The sequence below is a fragment of the Talpa europaea genome (genome assembly GCF_964194135.1).
Source record: "Talpa europaea genome assembly, chromosome: 9".
Classification (NCBI taxonomy): domain Eukaryota; kingdom Metazoa; phylum Chordata; class Mammalia; order Eulipotyphla; family Talpidae; genus Talpa; species Talpa europaea.
This window is the reverse complement of record NC_140076.1, coordinates 38,297,262-38,316,958: the sequence shown is the minus strand read 5'-3', so window position 1 is coordinate 38,316,958 and position 19,697 is coordinate 38,297,262. Positions and strand designations below refer to the sequence as shown.

At 38.3% G+C, this 19,697-nt stretch overlaps 2 protein-coding genes across 2 annotated transcripts in view; both read right to left on the bottom strand.

Annotated features, from left to right (window-relative positions):
• Positions 1-19,697, bottom strand: part of LOC311176667 (guanylate-binding protein 6-like) — a gene marked incomplete at its 3' end in the record, with an annotated part of 154,620 nt that continues 134,923 nt past the window's right edge. Inside the window, exons 8-10 of the mRNA XM_084242319.1 lie at positions 1,685-1,787; positions 1,144-1,337; positions 1-243 (exon numbers count right to left, since the gene is read on the bottom strand). Coding sequence (XP_084098445.1) covers positions 1-243; positions 1,144-1,337; positions 1,685-1,787 — 540 coding nt within the window. The remainder of the gene's footprint in view (positions 244-1,143; positions 1,338-1,684; positions 1,788-19,697) is intronic.
• LOC311177740 (guanylate-binding protein 6-like) lies at positions 2,851-18,601 on the bottom strand (the record flags this gene model as incomplete). Its single annotated transcript, XM_084243999.1, has 7 exons — positions 2,851-3,084; positions 4,349-4,716; positions 5,614-5,859; positions 7,112-7,347; positions 7,553-7,662; positions 16,163-16,290; positions 18,412-18,601. 7 exons carry the CDS (start codon positions 18,599-18,601, stop codon positions 2,851-2,853), a joined length of 1,512 nt encoding a protein of 503 aa, XP_084100125.1.

Here is a 19,697-nt window from a genome sequence, read left to right as displayed (position 1 = left end):
CTATGGTAATAACTTTTTTCTTTTCAACCAAGATTTCATAAATGTGCCCAAAGCAGACACGCCTGCAGCAATGACCTTAAAAGGCCCGGGCACTACTGCAGTCAATATACTACAAGCATCAAGGAGGCCATCAAGGATTCCTTTGGATCTAGTTTCTTGAATAGCTTCTCTCAGATTATTTGCCTCTTTTTTCATCTCCTCATATTTCTTTTGGAATCCTTCAGTAAGTAGTTCTTCTTGCATCTGTAAAAAAGAAGAGAGTCTCCTGTTGAAAATACCCAATTATCAGTATTTTCTATTTAACAATTTCAGCAGCTAAGTATGTCCTGCTACTTCCGACTACCATAGGTGCTTTTTGATGAGTTTGTAAAAATATATCCCTATGTTTGGACCTGCAAAGTGGAAGTATCCATGGTTTGTATCTCCCTATGACCCCTGAAAGCAATCACTGCAGTGGGATGTGTTGGGGCTGAGCCAGGCCTGACCACTATGCCAGCAATGTGTTCAAATCCTATGAGTGCACTTTGGAGGGGGATATAGATGTAATTCTGAGTATCTCTTGATTCCACTGAGGTGGTATGAGAACAGACATAACAAATAATGGGAAGTGCTGGCTCTCTATAGAACACAGTTAATGCATTCCAGGTTGGAGACAAAGAATGCTTCTAAGAATGCCCTCCTGGCTTATTCATGCACATTCTATAGATTCTTATCTCTAGGGAATGAATTAGGCAATTTGGAATATAATTGACCCAATTTTAGTGTTTTCAGCATCTCCTATTTTATATCAACCATAAATCTGATACTTTCAAGACCAAATGGATCCATTTCATGTTTCTTTGTGGTTTTATGTATCATTAAGGGCTCTAAGATTACTGTCCTATTGACTTTGGGATCAGAATCTGATCTTATAATAATCTAAACAACATGTGTTTTTGTGTATTCTGCAAAATGAAATGCCACTGGAGGTGTTGAATCTTATACATTTAAGGCTTCACACGATCCAGGTTTATTTGATATTTCAGGTAATAAATGTGTCTTGGATTTACTTCTAGGCCATGATTTTAGTTCAATTTTTTGTTCTCTTCCTACTGAGGAATCATAGTTATGCCCTCAGTCACTGCTCAGGCCATGAAGACATACCTTCAGCTTATGATCCAGCATCTTTTCCTGCTCTCTAAGTTGTTCTTCTTTTTCTCTCTCCATCTTCTCTTTCAGTTGTTCAATGTTTTCCTTGAAAGTTTTCTCTTGAGCCTCTATTATTTCCTGTTGTTCCTTCTCTCTCTTTTTTAGGAGCTCCTGTTCCTGCTCAGCTGCCTCCTTCTTGGCCCGCTCAGCTGTTCCACAATGGTTTTTGCGGGGGAAGAAAATAACAGTAATGCAGAGCTGCACCCTTCTGAGCTAATAGACTTTAATAGTTCCATAGTATATTACCATATATTCTATATATATTAATAGTCTATAAAATGTCAGGGAAATCTCTAAAACCACCTAGTAGTCACACTTGGAGAATGTGTCAGAATGTGATGGGAAGGCACTGTTGGTTGCAGGAGCAACAACACAAATCTGGTTTATTTCACAGGTATCATTTTCCCCATAGAAATAGAGGATGCTGGTTGTTTCAGGAAAGTTTTGCTTTCACCTGTGTCAGTGCACTGCAGGACCTTCCCTCTCTGCCCCATACCTGCTATGGCCTTCTCCCCATCAGTTAGGGCTTTGTCTGCCTGCAGGATGGATTCCTCTATTGGTGCCTGTGACTTCAGGAAGCTCTGGAGGACCTCCTTTGCCTGAGGAAATAACAGAGAGAAAGGCTTAGTCAGGCAGACTGTTCGCTTATTAGGGAAAGTATTGTTCAGTGAAACTATAAATAATATCCTGTAAATTCTTCATCCATTTGAAGATCCACACTGGTTCTTTTCTTTCACTGGCCACAAAGTAAACACCAGCTAGAGCAGCTCACAATTTATTTTTTTTTTCATTATTTTTTAAATTTTATTTTTATATTCCCCATGCAATTGCAACCCCCTTATTTCTTCTTTCAAGCATGCCGCCCACACCTCTCCCAGGTCAAAGACAACAATATTTACATCCTGTTCTACAAAAACAACGTGTCAATTGTTTGTAGTGTCTGTGCATTTTTTCCCTGCTGATGGGATGCTTGTGCATGCTTTCTTTGTGAGATAGCATTTTTTGACACTAAAACATGTAGCTCCTACTTCTTCTTCCGGGGGAGTTTCCTAAAGTTCATTCTGAAATTTGAATGGCTTTCAGGTACTAGAGCTTTCCTATTAGTTCCACCACTTGATGACTGTGTATTTACAGGCAAGCTATTAACTTCTCAGTGCATTCCTTTTCTGAATTTTGTAATGGGATGCTTAGTTCATTGGAAGTAGTAGCTAATTCACATTATCAAAAGATTCAGCTGATAATCCAGATCTGGATTTAGGAAGTGAGTGCTCTAAATATGTCATTCATCAGTCACCATCACGAAAATCACTATTAACATCCCCTCAGTGTACACCTTTGTGATAACCATTATCTCAACTATGGACTATGTATTTGTCCCTTTCTGGAAAGACTAAACTTCTTGAGAACATTTTTTGTTTCTTTCATTATATATTTTCCATATGCAGCTCAAAAAGAGTTACACTGTTTGCTAAGTGAAAGGAATGGTCTTTCTCATCTAGATTCCTGATAATAAATCTTGTATTTGGGAAGAAATATTTGCATTTTATTGAAGAAAATCTAAATAATATGGATATAAAAGCTACAATGAGCTACCTCTCTATTTTCCTTTATCTATGCAAATAATGCTATAGTCTTAGACCCTACTACTCCATTTTGCTCTTCTCAGCTCTGGCTTTTCCTCACCTTAACTCCTTTCCTGGGCACCAGCTCATAGTCCTGCTCAATTTTGTTCTTTGCTTCTAAGTAGAGACTGTGTCCTCCAGGCACAGAGAATCTTCCTCTGGAAATGCTCTCCTTCAAGGACTCTGAAATCTTCCTAAGCTCAGCCTGGCAATATTTGAGAGATGCATCTTCATTCTGCAGCAAGAAATTCTCCTTCTCTTTCTCTGTGGTTTCCTGCCAGTGGAAAATGGGGAAATCCAAAAAAAAAAGAAGTTGTTAGGAGGTAACGTCCATCAGGGATCCTTCTGGAAGAAGGAATCTTGTGACCTAAGAGTGGATGAAACATGAAATGACCAGGAGTCAGGAGACTTGTATTAGCCCCGGGTCTGATCAATTCTCTTCATAACTTGTTCAAAGTCCCTCATTTCCTATGGGCTGAGGTCATTGTCTCTGAAATGATGGGGTTGGAAGTCATGAACTGCCAATACCAATTATTTTCTTAGTTGATATAAAATATTTTATTAGTTTCATTTTTCAACTTAATAATTTGATATTTGCCAACATTGCATGATGTTCACAACATAACTCTAGTTAACATTTTTCATCTTACATAGTTGTGAATTTTTTCCTTTTACTGAAATCTTTTATGATCTATCCCCCAGCACTTTAAATATGCAATATAGTATTATCAATGGCTCATTTTAGATTGTGGAATTAACAATGCTCCATCCATCAGCAATGAATAATGGAAGTTATTGGATGACGGGAAGTAGACTTTCTTCTCTACTTGGAGTGGTTTGATACACATAATATACATAGCATATCAACTGCTCATTAGTGTGTTAAGTGGTATCTGAACAGAGTTCTGAATCTCTCTTACGTTCTTTCAGTGAGTGCTTGTGTGCATAAATATTAGGAACAAAACTTGTTTGTCTAGTTATAATTTCAATCCCCTCTTCTATATGAACGAAGTGATATTTGTGATTGGCCGAATGGTCAGAGGGAAAGTGAGTAGCAAACTTTGAGAGTAAAGGTGCCCTTGCTAAGAGGAACTAATTTGACCCCCAATAGTCTCCTCTCTGATGTGCACACCCTGCATGTTCTCTGGGACTGTGAATATTAATCCTGTTAGTAGGATATGTAAAGATAGTGGATTTTAAGAGAAAGAGAGTACCACATGGTCATTACCTAATCATTTAAATCCTTAAAAAGCATTTTCTGTAGGTTGGGGCAGAGAAGGTAGTCATGTAAAATTTATAAACACAAGGAGGATGGCATGTGCTCTTGGTAGATTAAAAAAAGAGGGTTGGTTCCCAGGGCCTCCATATGGTAAATAACCCCATTTGAAACTTGCCTTTTACTTCTACATGAGCGAAGTGCTGATACAGTCTTTTTGATGTTAAGCTCATGGTAACCAGTTTTGTTATAATAGGAAAAAAAGACACAATCTTTTAGAAAAAGGAAGGATTGTATCAAGTTCGTTCTTCAATGAGAGCACACGAACCATAGGGCTGAGCAGGGTGAATCTAGACATCATTCTGGAAACAAAAAAAAAAAAGGGCAAATGAAGGCTAAGATTTATTACCATAAGCATTTTCTGGAACTCCCACTTGTCATCCTTGAAGGAATGCTCCATAAAGACTGCAATGGCCTCCTTCTCACAAGCTGCATGCAAGTCTAACATCTCCTGGAGTGTGTCTGTGGGGAACCGCACTTTCTGGGCCATCTGCTGTCTGTAGTGGTCGGCTGCCTTCTGTACAGCCTCTGTGTTCTTAAGCTGGGCCAGAGTTGTCACTGCATTCTCTAAACAAGGTATATTTCCACTGTTGATGGCATCCACGTAGGTCTCAACTAGAGTCCCCAACCCTGAATGTCATGATATTTAGGGAATAAAAGGAATTTACTACATTTGGAGACCAACATTCTAAAAATCAAAAAAAGTTCATTGAAACAACTTCATTTTCATCTTTGCTTCACTTCAACCTTGTCCTCATCATTGTATTCTCTTCTTTTATCTTCAATGAATCAATACCCTATGATGTCACTTTGTATCTTTTACTCTCTCCATTACAGTTTTCTAATTCATCATTTTCCAATCATAAGTCAATGATATCAACCTATATCAACCTACATAGTCAAACTTTTTCAGGAAAAGTTTAGCCACAGAAATAAAATGAAAAAGAGCTTATTTTCCAGCTAAGTGAAGTACATAATTTATTGGCACTCTTTCCATATGAAAATAAGGGCACCCTTATTAAAAAAAATCATTATGAATTTCAGGCCAGTGCCACACTCCTCCCTCAGGCACATGTCCATCTGAACACAAGATACGGTGTTTCTGCCCAGGTGGCCTATTCATGATCCAGCTCAAGAGGTAAGATCATATTTAAACAGTTTCTCAAACACTCAATGAGCTTTCAGAGCCTCATGTCCTCTTATTTATTTCCTAACTGCTGTAAATTCACAGAACATTTGTGTCTCCTCACCAATAAACACTTTCACATCAACTCATCTGCATGCAGATTTCTATTCTTAACAGCAGCCAGTGCTTATGTGGTTACTGTGTTAGTTTCATGAGACAAAGGAGAGCTCAATAAACACTTTCCCATGGATATTTTAATGAAGGAACATGCATTTCTATGTGTAACATTAACATCTGCCTTACTCTACATAGAACAAGACTCAAAAGTGCCAACAAGCCTAAGGAGCAATGTTTCATCACACACACTGAGCCACAGAGACATGTTGTGACAATAGACTCACCGTTTCCAGTCACAGTGATCCCCTGCCTTAGGGTCTTGACTTCTGCATGTGTGAAGATATAGGAACAGAATTTTCGGGATTGCTCTTGGAAATTCAAATCCAGTTGATTTTCCAACACTTTCTCCAAGTGGTGTAACAGTTTTTTGTCACTTGTAGGTCGGTCAAAGACAAAGCACTTCCGTTTTGGAAAGAACTTCCTGATACACTCTCTAGGCAGGTTGGAATTTTGCATTTTGGGAATTTCACCTTCATAAGTAGAAAAAGAATAATCAGTGAATGATGCTTTCAAGCTGGGGGCTGAAGACTTTCATTCCAGGGATCCATCCAGAGAATGGATGGAGAATCTTTCCTTCATACAGAACCAAGAATGAAGTTGGGAGGGAGGTCTCCATCCCAAATGAATAAACTTATGAGCATTTTCTTTAGTACTTGATGCTATGCAGTGATTGAGCTTTTATCACATGTTTGTTGAATGATGGTTTAATGCAAAAGTTTTCAGAAATATTTTTCTGATACTTGTTAGCCTTGAGATATTGTTTCTAAAGTAAAGTATGGGCATCGTTAAGGTATGTGCTATATAACTGGGAAAATGTCATGTAAGGGACATTTGATAAACAGGAGAGAAAACCATTATAAAATCAGAACTGTACAAATAAATACTCATTGAATAACAAGGGATAGGTATAGAATTTCTGTTAGCAGACAGCACCAAAGAGTAAGGTTAAGCCTTGCAATTTGGAGGCCTCACCAGTTCTCTATGTCATATTATATTGAACTTGATAATGTCATCCAGAGGGATTCTGGATATGTGTATCAACTATCAAATAAATATTTGTTGAAAGAATGAGGGATTAAGTAAATCAAAATGGATATTGATTTTACGTATCGTATAGTATCATCTCTGCTACCTATAACCTTAGTAATGAATACTTACATTAATGTTACTACACAAGGTGTGAAGCTACAGAATAAAGAGAGTGTTGTTATGAGAAACCAAAAAGGAAAGGTTTGGACTGTCTCACTGGAGGGCTAGATCGATGCTTTTTGGGAAACTTCAAGTGTATAAAACTATTTTATATGTAACTATGTAAGCTAATAAAATAAACTGCATGAAATATATTTCAAAAGTTTGGTAATTTTATATCATTGTGCTTTTGGATTTACCTATTTCTAATATAATGGACATTTATTCTCTAAATAGAAGTGGAGGAACACTTAAACTGAATAAGTAAGAAAGATATGTAGGCTTTAGAAAGTTTGAGCACTCATTATAAGTATGAACTTTCAAGGTATCAATTTTTCTCAAATCATTTGGTCCAATAATGGATTCTAAATTTCATTGTTGGGCTTAAACTCTGATCACTGCTGTTTTTCCAGTCAGGATGATTGACTCCATACCCACCAATCATATACCAATAACCAATATCATAAATTTCAATCCAAAGTCAAGTAAAGAATTCATCTCAACTGTTGAATGACTCGGCATAGTTCATCCTACCTCCACCGAACCTTCCATCAACCGGGACATTCTCTATACCTTTAATCAACTTCAAGGCATTCTCCAGGTACTCATCTTCAGTGATGGGGTGACCATCTAACTCCAGCTCCAGTGTGAAATCACGGACAGCCCAAACAAAGTCTGGAAAGAAACTCACAAACTCGGCTGAGTCATTTTTTTCATCAGAGCTGGGAGAGGATTTTGTCCTGATGAGGTCTGCTAGTTCAGTCACATAGCTGGAATTTAGCTAAGGAAAGAAAAGGGCCTTTCGACAAAACTTTCAGATCTCACTCCCAAGCCACTTTTAGAAACATTTCTATTTGCCCTCCTCTCCCTTTTCTCAGTTCTCCAGGAGAACTGACTTACGGGAAAGAAAAAATAGTGTTACTGCTATTTCCACACACTTGATAATACAAGGTAGTCTTGCTCCATGAAGGATACTGCAGCTGCTCCAGGGCATGATGGTAGATGGTCCCAATGCTGTTGTAGACAAACATGCTGCTGAGAAGCACAGCCAGTGTGAAGATCCACAAGTCATTCTTAGGGTCACCCTAGAAAGTCATTACATTAAGGGGTGTAAGAGCTTACTCTTCTTTCACCAATCATTTCCTCACTTACTACATCATTTGTATTGTTGCTGAATAGTGGTGTAAAAAATCATAAATTTTGAAATCAATCCTAAATGAAAACCTCAATTTTGGAATTTACATTTTTTCCTCTCATGGCCTGAGATACTTTTGCAATTAACTTCAGCAATGAATGACACTATCAGTGTGTGTCAGATATTTAAGACAATGACTAGACATAGAAGTAAGCATGATGCTTATGCAATATTTTTTTTAATCATTGGCTCTATTGGGACACAATTTTTCAATTAAATGAAGTTAACACTTCTGACTATATATCAACAAAATATCAGATGCTGAATTTATTTATGTGAACATAAAATTCCTGCCTCAAGAAGGTGTCTTCCTGGAGAACAGATATATAGGGCAGTATGGAAAGGAAACCATAATGACCACATTTTCAAGACAAAAGGGGACTTCCAACAAACTAGAAAATGTATTCTGTTAATCCAGAGTAAGAAGTGTTCATGTCTAAGTAGACTATGATAGCATTACATTGGGAACAGCATGGGTTAAGCATTGACAGTATGTAGAATTGTGGAGATTAATGAACCATGAGGTAGAGGGACCAATAAAAGACAATTGGAATTGTGGGAGTGCAGACATAAGGTATTACAAAGTTTTTATTTGACTGTGGTTGGTTATTTGTGTGGTAGTAGATGAAATGCTGTAGTGGGATTTGGGACTGTTATGTGTGACTTGTCATAGAATCAGATAATTCTCAAATGCACTGCAAGTTGCAAGGACAGCAATGGCTCTGATGTTATTAACGACAATTCCATGTGTTTTGGTACATTGGTAAATGCAATTAGATACAAAGAAGGTTTATGAAACCACAATGTCTTCAGAATCAGTAGATCATTGTAAGTTTATATTGAGGTAATTATTGAGTATTTTATGCTGAAATATTTAAATTCAGAATATCTAAATTTATATCCTCACTCTTTTTTTGTTAGAAATGGAAGTCTGGGAGCCACTGTTGCTACTTCCAATTCCAAATCTGACTTACATAAATACGAAAAAAAAAAATTGTATGGAGCTCAGACTAAAAACAAAACATCACAATTATTCCATTTATCATATTTTTGGTGGGTCTATTCATGTTTTTATATAAGCAGTGAGGAATTCATCTTCAAAACTCAGAGAATTGTACTAAAACCTAATAAGTAGTCCTGTCATAGCTGAAGCTTTTCTGGGGATTATTTTTATAGACTATTTCAAGATCTCCTATTTTCATGGTTCCTATTCTCAATCCCATTAATTCCCAACTCCCAAACCCCTTACACACATCTTAACTAAAAACAGTCTATTGGGGGTGCGGATCAACATGGTGGTGAGGAAACGCTGCGAGTAAGATCTCCCATTAAAAAAAAGTTAATAGGGAGGAAAAGCAGCAGGTCCCGGTGAGAACTGGGACACGGAAGATAAACGGGCAACTACAGCAAACTACCCGAAGGAGAAAGTTGCCATAAAAGAGGACTAGAAGGGAGGAAAGCGCAGAACCCTGCTCCCCTCCCCCCCCCCCCACAGGGTTGGCACTCTCCGACCACCAGAAAGGAGGAAAAAATAACAAACTGAGACGACCAACAAGAACAAACTACGCATCAAGTGGGACTGTGAGTGGAAAGGAACTATTTCAGCCACCACACCCCTTGAACTGGAGCTGTGGAGAACCCTGCAGGATTCGCCGCGGAGGTGAGTGAACGGCTCCAGGTGCCATTGAGAAAAACAGAGACTCCTGGAGACCTACACACAGCCCCAGGCCAGCCAGTATGCTTGTGCAGAAAAGAGGTGCACTTGAAAAGGATACGCGGATCACGGCTGCCCAGGTCCCCGCGCCTGCGACCTAGGCTTGCGGGGAGACGCGCGGAGGCCCTCACTGAGGTGAATGTCCCTCACTGAGTAATCAGAAACCAGGCGCCTGGACACGGGAGCGAGTGAGGTGCAAAAGGCGCCATTTGGGCGGACACTGAACTGGGCTACAGCCCGCGTCCAGGCTTTGGAACTGAGACCCGGGGCATGAAATTTGGGGCGTGGGATCCCCACGACGGTGGGGCACAAGGCAAACACAGCACCCCAAAGCCGTTGAGGCTTTCCCCACCACTCCCACTCTGTTCCCCTGTCCCACGGGGTAAAAAAAAAAACCAGCTCTCCAAGGACACTAAGAGAGATCTCTGGTGCCACCTAGCGACCAGGAAAAAAAATCACCAACACCCCATAGAACAGGGACCTTTCTTCAATAAAGATTGCTTGAAACAGGCAGAAGGTTCCCAGAGGAGTCAGTGGTGAGCTGGAAAGTTCGCCCAAGCCAGGCCCCTTCTGACCAGCAGTCCGAGCCCAGAGGGGGAGCGGGCACCCACAGCCGGGGCAGACCAGGTGCGCGGAAGAGTGTGCCTGTCACCGAATCGCCATTTTAGAATAGGGACCGTTCTTCAGTAAAGACTGCTTGAAACCAGCAGAAGGCTCCCAGAGGAGCCAGAGGTAAGCTGGGAAGTTCACCCACACCAGGCCCCTTCTGGCCAGCAGTGTGAGCCCAGAGGGGAGCAGGCACCCACCACCAGGGCAGACCGGGTGTGCAGGGGAGTGTGTCTCTGCATAGCCACTTTAGAACAGGGACCTTTCTTCAATAAAGACTGCTTGAAACTGGCAGAAGGCTCCCTGTGGAACCAGAGAGAAAAAGTTCCCTGTGCAGTCAGAGGTGAGCTGAAGGCCCCCACAAGCCTGGTCCAGCCTGACAGGAAGTTGGAAACCAGAGAGGGATCCAGTGATTTGGAACCCAGAGTGCAATCCAGCTGCCCCACCTCCAGGGAAGTTAGTGGGACTTCAAAACACACCTTTGTAATTAAACACAGAAGGAGGAAATATTCTGGGACAGTGACAATTGACATACTCAAAGTACCACTGCCTCATTAGACTTCTGGCATAATAGTATTTGACTCATTTAGACCGCCAGTTCCTGAACCCCACAAAGAGCAAACCAAAAAGATGCTGGCCCGTACCAGCAACACACTGTCCCAAGACATACAGCAAATTAGAAAACAGGCAGTAGGGAGTAGAAAAACTACACGCAACCCAGCAACTCCTCAGGAAAAAGGCACACCACAAAAAGAAAACCACCCACCAGACTGCAATGAGAGTAACTTGGAAGAACTTCTGAGCCTTCCAGAAAGAGAATTTAAAATTGCCATGATTAAAAAACTGACAGAAGTCATAAGGAAAACAATAATAAGGGAAAAATAATCAACGATGAGAAGAATGAAATTGAGTCCCTAAAGAGGGAAATGAAAGAAATGCAGGAGATCAAAGAATTATTGGAGGAGCTAAAGAACTCTGGGAAAAGCAATGAAAGCAGAATAGATGAAATGGAAGAACGTTTAAGTACTTTGAAGACACAGAAGTAAAAAGAACCAAAACAAAAAAAGGACAGAGAAGTAAAAAGGAAAAAGACCGAAGAAAGACTTTGGGAACTATCTGACTCCATGAGGAAAGGAAATATAAGAGTTATAGGAATCCCAGAAGGAGAGGAGAGATATGTAGGAACAGAGAAAATATTCAAGGAGATAATTGAAGAGAACTTCCCAAATGTGAAGAAGGAGCTGAAAATTGATATACAAGAAGCAAGAAGAACACCAAACTTCCACGACAAAGAAACACTACAGGCAAGGAGAGAGTGGAGGGACATAGTCAATAGACTCCAAGAAAACAAATGCCAACCAAAAATACTCTATCCCGCAAAGCTCTCCTTCCTCTATGAAAAAAGAATAAGGACCTTCCCAGACAAATAAAAACTCTGGAATTTCATTACGACTAAACCCCCACTCCAAAAAATACTACAAGGAGTCCTAAAGCCAGAACCTCAGAGGGACAAATAACAATGAAAGAAGGCCAAAAAAAAAAGTTATTAAAAGAATAAATAAATCAAATCAAATCAAAGGAAAGACAAACACAATGGCAAATACAGATACTAACATATCAATATTAACTCTAAATATAAATGGACTAAACTCTTCAATGGAAAGACACAGAGTTGCAGACTGGATTAAGAAACAAAACCCAACCTTTTTTTGTCTCCAGGAAACACATTTAGCTACAAAAAATAAAAATAGCCTCAAAGTTAAAGGATGGAAAACAATCCTACAAGCTAATGGACCAAAAAGGAAAGCAGGAACAGCTATACTTATATCAGATAAAACAGATTTCAAAATCAAAAAGGTAAAAAGAGACCCCAATGGTCACTACATTATGATCAAGGGGGCAATACTTCAAGAAGAAATAACACTCATTAACATATATTCACCAAAAAAGGAGCATCAAAATGTATCAGACAACTATTGTCATCTTTGAAAACAGACATCAGAGAAAACACATACGTAGTGGGAGACTTCAACACACCACTATCAACAATGGATAGATCAATGAGACAAAAAATAAGTAAAGACACTAAAGCTCTAAATAAGGATCTAGAGTGCTTGGGTTTAACAGACATCTATAGAACACCAAACCCCAAAAAAATCTGAGTACACATTTTTCTCAAGTGCACACATCATCTTACAGGATCGATCACATACTGGGACACAAGACAAACATCAACAGATACACCAAGATTGAAATCATACCAACCATCTTTTCTAACCACGAAGGCATCAAACTACAAATAAACCATAAAAAGAAGGCAAAGAACTCTCCTGCCTCATGGAGATTGAAATCCACACAACTGGAAGACCACTGGACTAATGAGGAGATCAAAGAAGAAATTAAAAAATTCTTTGAAATGAATGACAAGGAGGACACCAATTTCCTAAATGTATGGGATGCAGCAAAAGCACTAATAAGACGAAAATATATAGCAATAGAGGCTCACATCAAGAAACAAGAAAGAATTCAAAGAAATAACCTAATTTCGAAGCTCAGAGATATAGAAATAGAACAACAACAACCAAAAAAAAAAAAAAAACCCAAAACCAGTAGAAGAAAAGAAATAATAAAAACCAAAGCAGAAATAAATGAGATCAAAACTAAAAAAACAATCCAAAAGATCAATGAAACCAAGAGCTGGTTCTTCAAAAAAATAAATAAAATAGACAAACCCCTAGCCAGGCTCACAAAGGGAAAAAAGGAGAAAGCACAAATAAACAGGATCATAAATGAAAGAGGAGAAATCACAACGGACACAGCAGATATCAAAAGAATAATCAGTAACTACTATGAACAGTTATATGGAAACAAGTTCAACAATCTAGAGGAGATGGACAAATTCCTACAACTCTATCACCCAAAGCTAGATAAAGAAGAAATAGAACACTTAAACAGACCAATTACAAGCAGCGAAATTGAAATGGTAATCAAAAACCTCCCCAAAAACAAAAGCCCAGGACCTGATGGATTTACAAATGAATTCTACCAACATTCAGAAAAGAATTAGTGCCTATCCTTCACAAACTCTTCCAAAAATTTGAGAAGGAAGGGATAATACCAAACACGTTCTACGAAGCCAACATTACACTAATACCAAAACTGAACAAGGACAACACAAAAAAAGAAAACTACAGGCCAATCTCCCTAATGAACACTGATGCAAAAATCCTCAATAAAATTTTAGCTCTCAGAATCCAACAACGTATCCATAAGATAATCACCACAACCAAGTAGGATTCATTCTAGGGACACAAGGACGGTTCAACATCCGAAAATCAATCAACGTTATCCAACATATCAACAAAAAGAAATATAAAAACAATATGATTATATCAATAGATGCCGAGAAAGCTTTCAACAAAGTGCAACACCCATTCATGATAAAAGCCCTTGAAATTCTCGGGATACAAGGAACATACCTCAACATCATAAAGGCCATATATGACAAGCCAACAGCCAGTATCATTCTCAATGGTGAAAAGCTGAAAGCATTTCCATTAAGATCTGGAACAAGACAAGGATGTCCACTCTCACCACTACTTTTCAATATAATACCGGAAGTCCTAGCCAGAGCAATAAGACAAGAGAAAGACATACAAGGAATCCAAATAGGAAAAGAAGAAGTCAAACTATCACTATTTGCAGATGATATGATAATATACATAGAGAACCCCAAAAACTCCACAGAAAAACTAATTCAACTCATCACTCAGTTCAGTAAAGTGGCAGTATACAAAATCAACACACAAAAGTCAGTAGCCTTCCTATACACAAACAATAAATCTGAAGAAGAAGAAATCAAAAAAACCATCCCTTTAATTATCGAAACAAAAAAAAATCAAATACTTGGGAATAAATCTAACAAAAGAGGTAAAGGACCTATACAAAGAAAATTATAAAACACTGTTAAAAGAAATAGAAGAAGACACAAAGAAATGGAAAGACATCCCTTGCTCATGGATTGGAAGAATAAACATTATTAAAATGGCCATCCTACCAAAAGCAATACACAGATTCAATGCTATTCCAATAAAAATGTCAATGTCATTCTTCGAAGATATAGAACAATTATTAATGAAATTCAAATGGTATCACCAAAAACCTTGAATAGCCAAAGCTTTCCTGAAAAAAAAAAAAAAAAACAAGGGAATGGATGCACTCCCAGACTTCTTCAAACTCTATTACAAAGCCATAATCATCAAAACTGCATGGTTTGGAACAAGAACAGACACACAGACCAATGGAATAGAATAGAAAATCCAGAAATAAACCCACAGAGTTATGGTCAACTAATCTTTGACAAAGGAGCAAAGAATGTGCATTGGAGCAAAGAAAGTCTGTTCAATAAATGGTGCTGGGAAACTGGGTCGCTACATGCAAAAGAATGAAGCTTGACTACTACCTAACACCATGCACAAAAACCAAAATGGATTAAAGAACTAGACATAAGACCTGAAACCATAAAATACATAGAAGGAAATATAGGCGAAACACTATGTGATATGCACATCAAAGACATCTTTACAAACACATGACCCAAAGCAGTGATAGTGAAGGCAAAGATAAACAGCTGGGAGTACATCAAATTAAAGAGCTTCTGCACAGCTAAAGAGACAATAACAAAAACAAAGAGAAACCCCACCAACTGGGACAACATTTTTGCACACAACACTAATGATAAAGGACTGATCACAAAAATCTGCAAAGAGCTGATGAGACTCAACAACAACAAAGAAAATAATCCAGTCCAAAAATGGGCAGAAGAGCTAAAAAGAAACTTCTCTGAAGAGGAAATGCAAATGGCCAACAGGCATATGAAAAAATGTTCAACATCACTTGTCATCAGGGAAATGCAAATCAAAACTACCATGAGATACCATCTTACACCAGTGAGAATGGCACATATTAAAAAAACTAGCAACAACAAATGTTGGCGAGGTGGTGGAGAAAAAGGAACTCTCCTGCACTGTTGGTGGGAGTGCAAACTGGTCCAACCACTATGGAGAGCTGTGTGGAGATTTCTGGACCTACTAAACATAGAGCTTCCATATGATCCAGCAATTCCACTCCTAGTTACTTACCCAAAGGACACAGAAACATGCACCCCTATGTTTAGAGCAGCACTATTTACAATAGCTAAGCTTTGGAAACAACCCAAATGCCCAAAAATAGATGACTGGATCAAGAAGATGTGGTACATATACACCATGGAATATTACTCAGCATTCAAAAAAGATAAACACATGCAATTTGCAGCAACATGGATGGAGCTGGAAGGGATCATGCACAGCGAAATAAGCCAGAAAGAAAAAGAAAAATACCGGATGGTCTCACTCATAGCAGGAATCTAGAAAACTTAAATAAGGGACCAGGAAAAAGAATAACTATAAGAAAGAAAATATCAAAATCAACAAACAACTATGAACCAGAGACATTCTATGGTGGGTGGGGGGTGGGAAAAAGAGGGCTTGGGGTCAAAATAAGGGGGTTGTAATTGTATGTTGAATATAAAAAATAAAATTTAAATTAAAAAATAAAAATAAATAAATCTTTAAAAAAATTTTTTTAAATGTCTATTGACCCATAGGTTATAGCTTCCTCCAGATGTTTCCCATATCCTGAATCATTACATTTTGTTCTTCATTTTTATATCTATGGTATCCAGTACTGATAACCTGCTTATTTCTATTCTCCCAATACTAGACTCTGGGTGTTTCTTTCCTTCACTGTACTTAACACTGTAATTCCTTAAGTACAGTGTACTTCCTTAAGTAACATAACACAAAAGCCTCAGTTCAGCAACCAGGTCACTTTTTGACTACTATCATTCAATGTAGTGTTAAAAATGAGAAGGTCTAGTCCTAATAAGTAAAGTACTAATCTTTAAAGGAAACAAATTCAAAACAGAATTTAACCTCATTGTTCAAAATATCATGTCATAAAACTGAATTGAGGTGACAAAGTGAAATATAAATAGGGTATTGAGAGCAAAGAAGATTCTGTGCCTTACCTTTTCCACATCCCCCAGGCCCTCAGTGTCCAGAAGGACCAGGGTGTGCTTTGGCTTGGAGGGGTGGGGCACACACCACATCCAGATGCCCTTGGTTTCAGACTGCACTGTGGAGCCCAGAGGGAAACCTGAAATGAAAGGGGATAAAGTGTTACTGATAATAGATAATCAGGTAATATATAGTCCAGATGTCCATGGGTTACATTAGTTAAACTTGTAATATGTAGCTTTTAGGTTACATTGACTAAATTTATTATATATGTGTGTTTTATGCAACCCTGTCTATATGTTATAGCTTGCACAGTAGAAAATACCAAATAGAGAAAGAGAAGGGCAGATAATTGATCCCTGATTGAGAGGAAAATTGCTACTGTTTCAGCAAGGACAAGCTTATTAAGGAAATTCTCAAGAAGGAGTTTATATTCCTGGTTCATCTCACACCATCACTGACTCACATGTCACATTAGTGAATTATGTAAACTAGTTTATTTTAAACATTTTTAGAAATTGGGTTTTTTTTTTAGTTGAGATAACATGGCATATATCGCATATGATTTGGAGGTTATATTTCACACAGTTCTTCAGATGTATGTTACTAACCACGACAACTATCAAGGCATCCATAGTTCTCACCATAGTGCAGTCCCTCCATGCTCTGTTCCCACCTACACCCCTCCTCTTTTGGAGCTTAAAAAATAGCAAGTACCAAAAGAGGTAACAAGTTAGAATAGAATTCTTGAAATAAGAAATGCTAGAAGGGCCTCCCTGGTGGCACAAGGGATTAAGCACCACACTATGAAGCTATCCTCAACTACTGCAGCACAAGTTCTATCCCTGGTCAGGGAGCTACCCACATGGCACAGCAGACCTCTCCTGTCTCGCCCGCTGCTCCCCTCAGCAGTGTATTTCAGTCAATCTGCCTGTTTTGCTCCCTACTCTGTCTCTGGTGATTCCTCTCACCCCCTGAAATTCTGGCCTGTACTCCAGTTCTTGTATGCATAAATAAATAAATCTTTTAAAAGAAAAAGAAAGAAATGCTAGTAGTAGGTAAATATGGGGATAATTTCAAACTATACAGAATGAGGCCAATAACTGTAGAAGACCAATAACTATATAATGCATATAAATAGTCACTAAATCAGCAATAGTTAAACAGCCTTTTTTCCCAGTTGTTTTTTTTTTTTTTGAAGATGTGCATAATTCTCAATTGCTGTTATCTAATAAGCATATAAATTGCATATAAAGTTTGAAAAGCTATCTGTTAATATCTAGGATGGCTGAAAGTATATATATTCTATGAACCAACAGTTCTACTTCTGGGAATATCACAAACACAAATACAAGAATACAGCACCATTCATAAAAACTAGAATAATTCCAATGTTCATCAACAACAACTGGATACATAAATTGTGGTGTTTCTGGACACTAGTGTAGTATAATTGGGTAAATAAATAATATATACCTATGACAAACTCTATGGACTTTACTATAAACTTCTTGTTGAGCAATGGAAGCAGGAATACCAGAAGTATAATTCCCTTTATATAGAGTTTAAGCTATTTCTGAGAAATACATATGCAGATTATAAAACTAATTATAAAAATTGAAGAGTGAGAGAATGCACCATGAAATGATAAGCATTGATGAACTCTAGTATTTTGTTGATGTTTTATTTTTATATCTGGACAGTGATTATAGAGCTGGTCAGTTTATATTTACTAAATTTATCATATTTGTATATGTTTTATACAACCCTCTCTATATGTTATAGCTTGCACATTAGGTAACACCAAATAGAGAACAAAAAAGGATATAACTGATCAAATTTTTCTATAAAATGATGCAAAAATGCTTTAACGTATCCTCATTTATATGGAATATACTGGGTTTCTACTAACTGTCCTTCATCCATCCATTTTTAAAATGAAGTCCTATTGAGCAATATTTTTGATATGACCTAATTTAGGGCAAAATTTATGTTGGAACAAGTAAGGGAATACTTGCTAGCCTGAGCTACTAAGCAGATAAGAGCAATTGAAATTAAATTAATGAGGTATCATTTGTTAAAGTTTGGGAAAGGGAGATTTGGGGCAGATGGGGTTGAAGTGATAAATGTAGCAATGATAATTAGTATTCTTCAGTGGGAAGTGCTATTTTTTCCTAAAATGAACTTAAAGGAGGTGCCACATCAGTCTCTGTCCTCACTGATGTCCAGCATGTGTCCCCTGCCCCGGAACAGCACTCACCACAGTTCTGTCCTGCCAGGCGGTTCATTAGGTAGGACTTCCCTGTGCGATACAGCCCTGCAATGGCCACCACCACCACAGGCTCCGAGATCTTCTCCAGAATCCTCAGTGCTTCTCGATTTACCCTCAGCTGCTGTTTCTCATTTTCCACTAGACAGATGGGGGCTGTCATGTTGGATCTAGATGCCATGGTGAGCTGTAACCCAAAGGAAAAATTCCAAAAAACAAGAGCACTGCAGGTTAAAGCACATGGTTACACAAGCCATGTACATATCAGCTTTCTGCTCCGGAATGTATATCTCAATTTTGTATATTTTGTGTATTTCTAAAGACCATCATATAGCCTCTTGCATCAACATTGGTGCAGTGACCTAATGAAACTTATATTACTGATGAATCTTTAAACTTGATCTATAAAGTGAATGGAACGAAAATATAAAAACTAAGCGCTTATGATGAAGTTGTAAAACACTAACATTTGGGGAGTAAATGGAGAAAGAAAGGGAGGTGGAAATAAGGAGCATCCAGGATCAATTTATTTCTCATTAATGCAGAAATACTTTTTGAGTACCTACTATGGGACTTGGTCATGGAGCTCAATTCTAGTGTGTGGGGGGGGGCAGGGGGAAAAGATAGACAAGTAACAAAGAAACAAAATGGCAACACACGTATATTATATAGTACATGCTAGAGGAAAATAATGAGGTAATAGGCATAGGAGGTATTGGTGGTTGAAGAGATATGGGGTGTGTCATGGAAGCCCTTTCCTAGAATGAGAAAATAAATGTATCAGCAAAGGTGATGAGGACAGGTTTGGTGAATGTGTGGCAGCAGGAACGGGCTGGAAGAAGAGTGACCCTGAGCAAAAGAACAGAGAAAAATGGAACTCTCTCAAAACACATCACCATAATACCTGGAAACAGTTATGGGTGCAGGAATTATGATGAAACACACTTAAAGTGCAACCTTATCCAGATAGAGGACTCTGGGTAGGAATTGTAATGGGTACAGGAATTAATAAATGTAGCCAGATTGAAATTTCTTACTTATGGGGTGACAGGGTAGAGAGGTTGTGGTCAAGGTGATTTAGGACCTGCCCAGCTCTGTCACAGTCCTACATCTGGGCAACTTTTTGTAACAGTGATTGGGTGATCACATGAATCAGAAACTTTTCATCACAGTGATGGGGTGATCACATGAATCAGCAGAGAGCAGAAAAGAGCTTTGAACACTTCATGTTCTCAAAGAAAATTCTAAACAACAGTCACATGTCCCCATATTTTCCT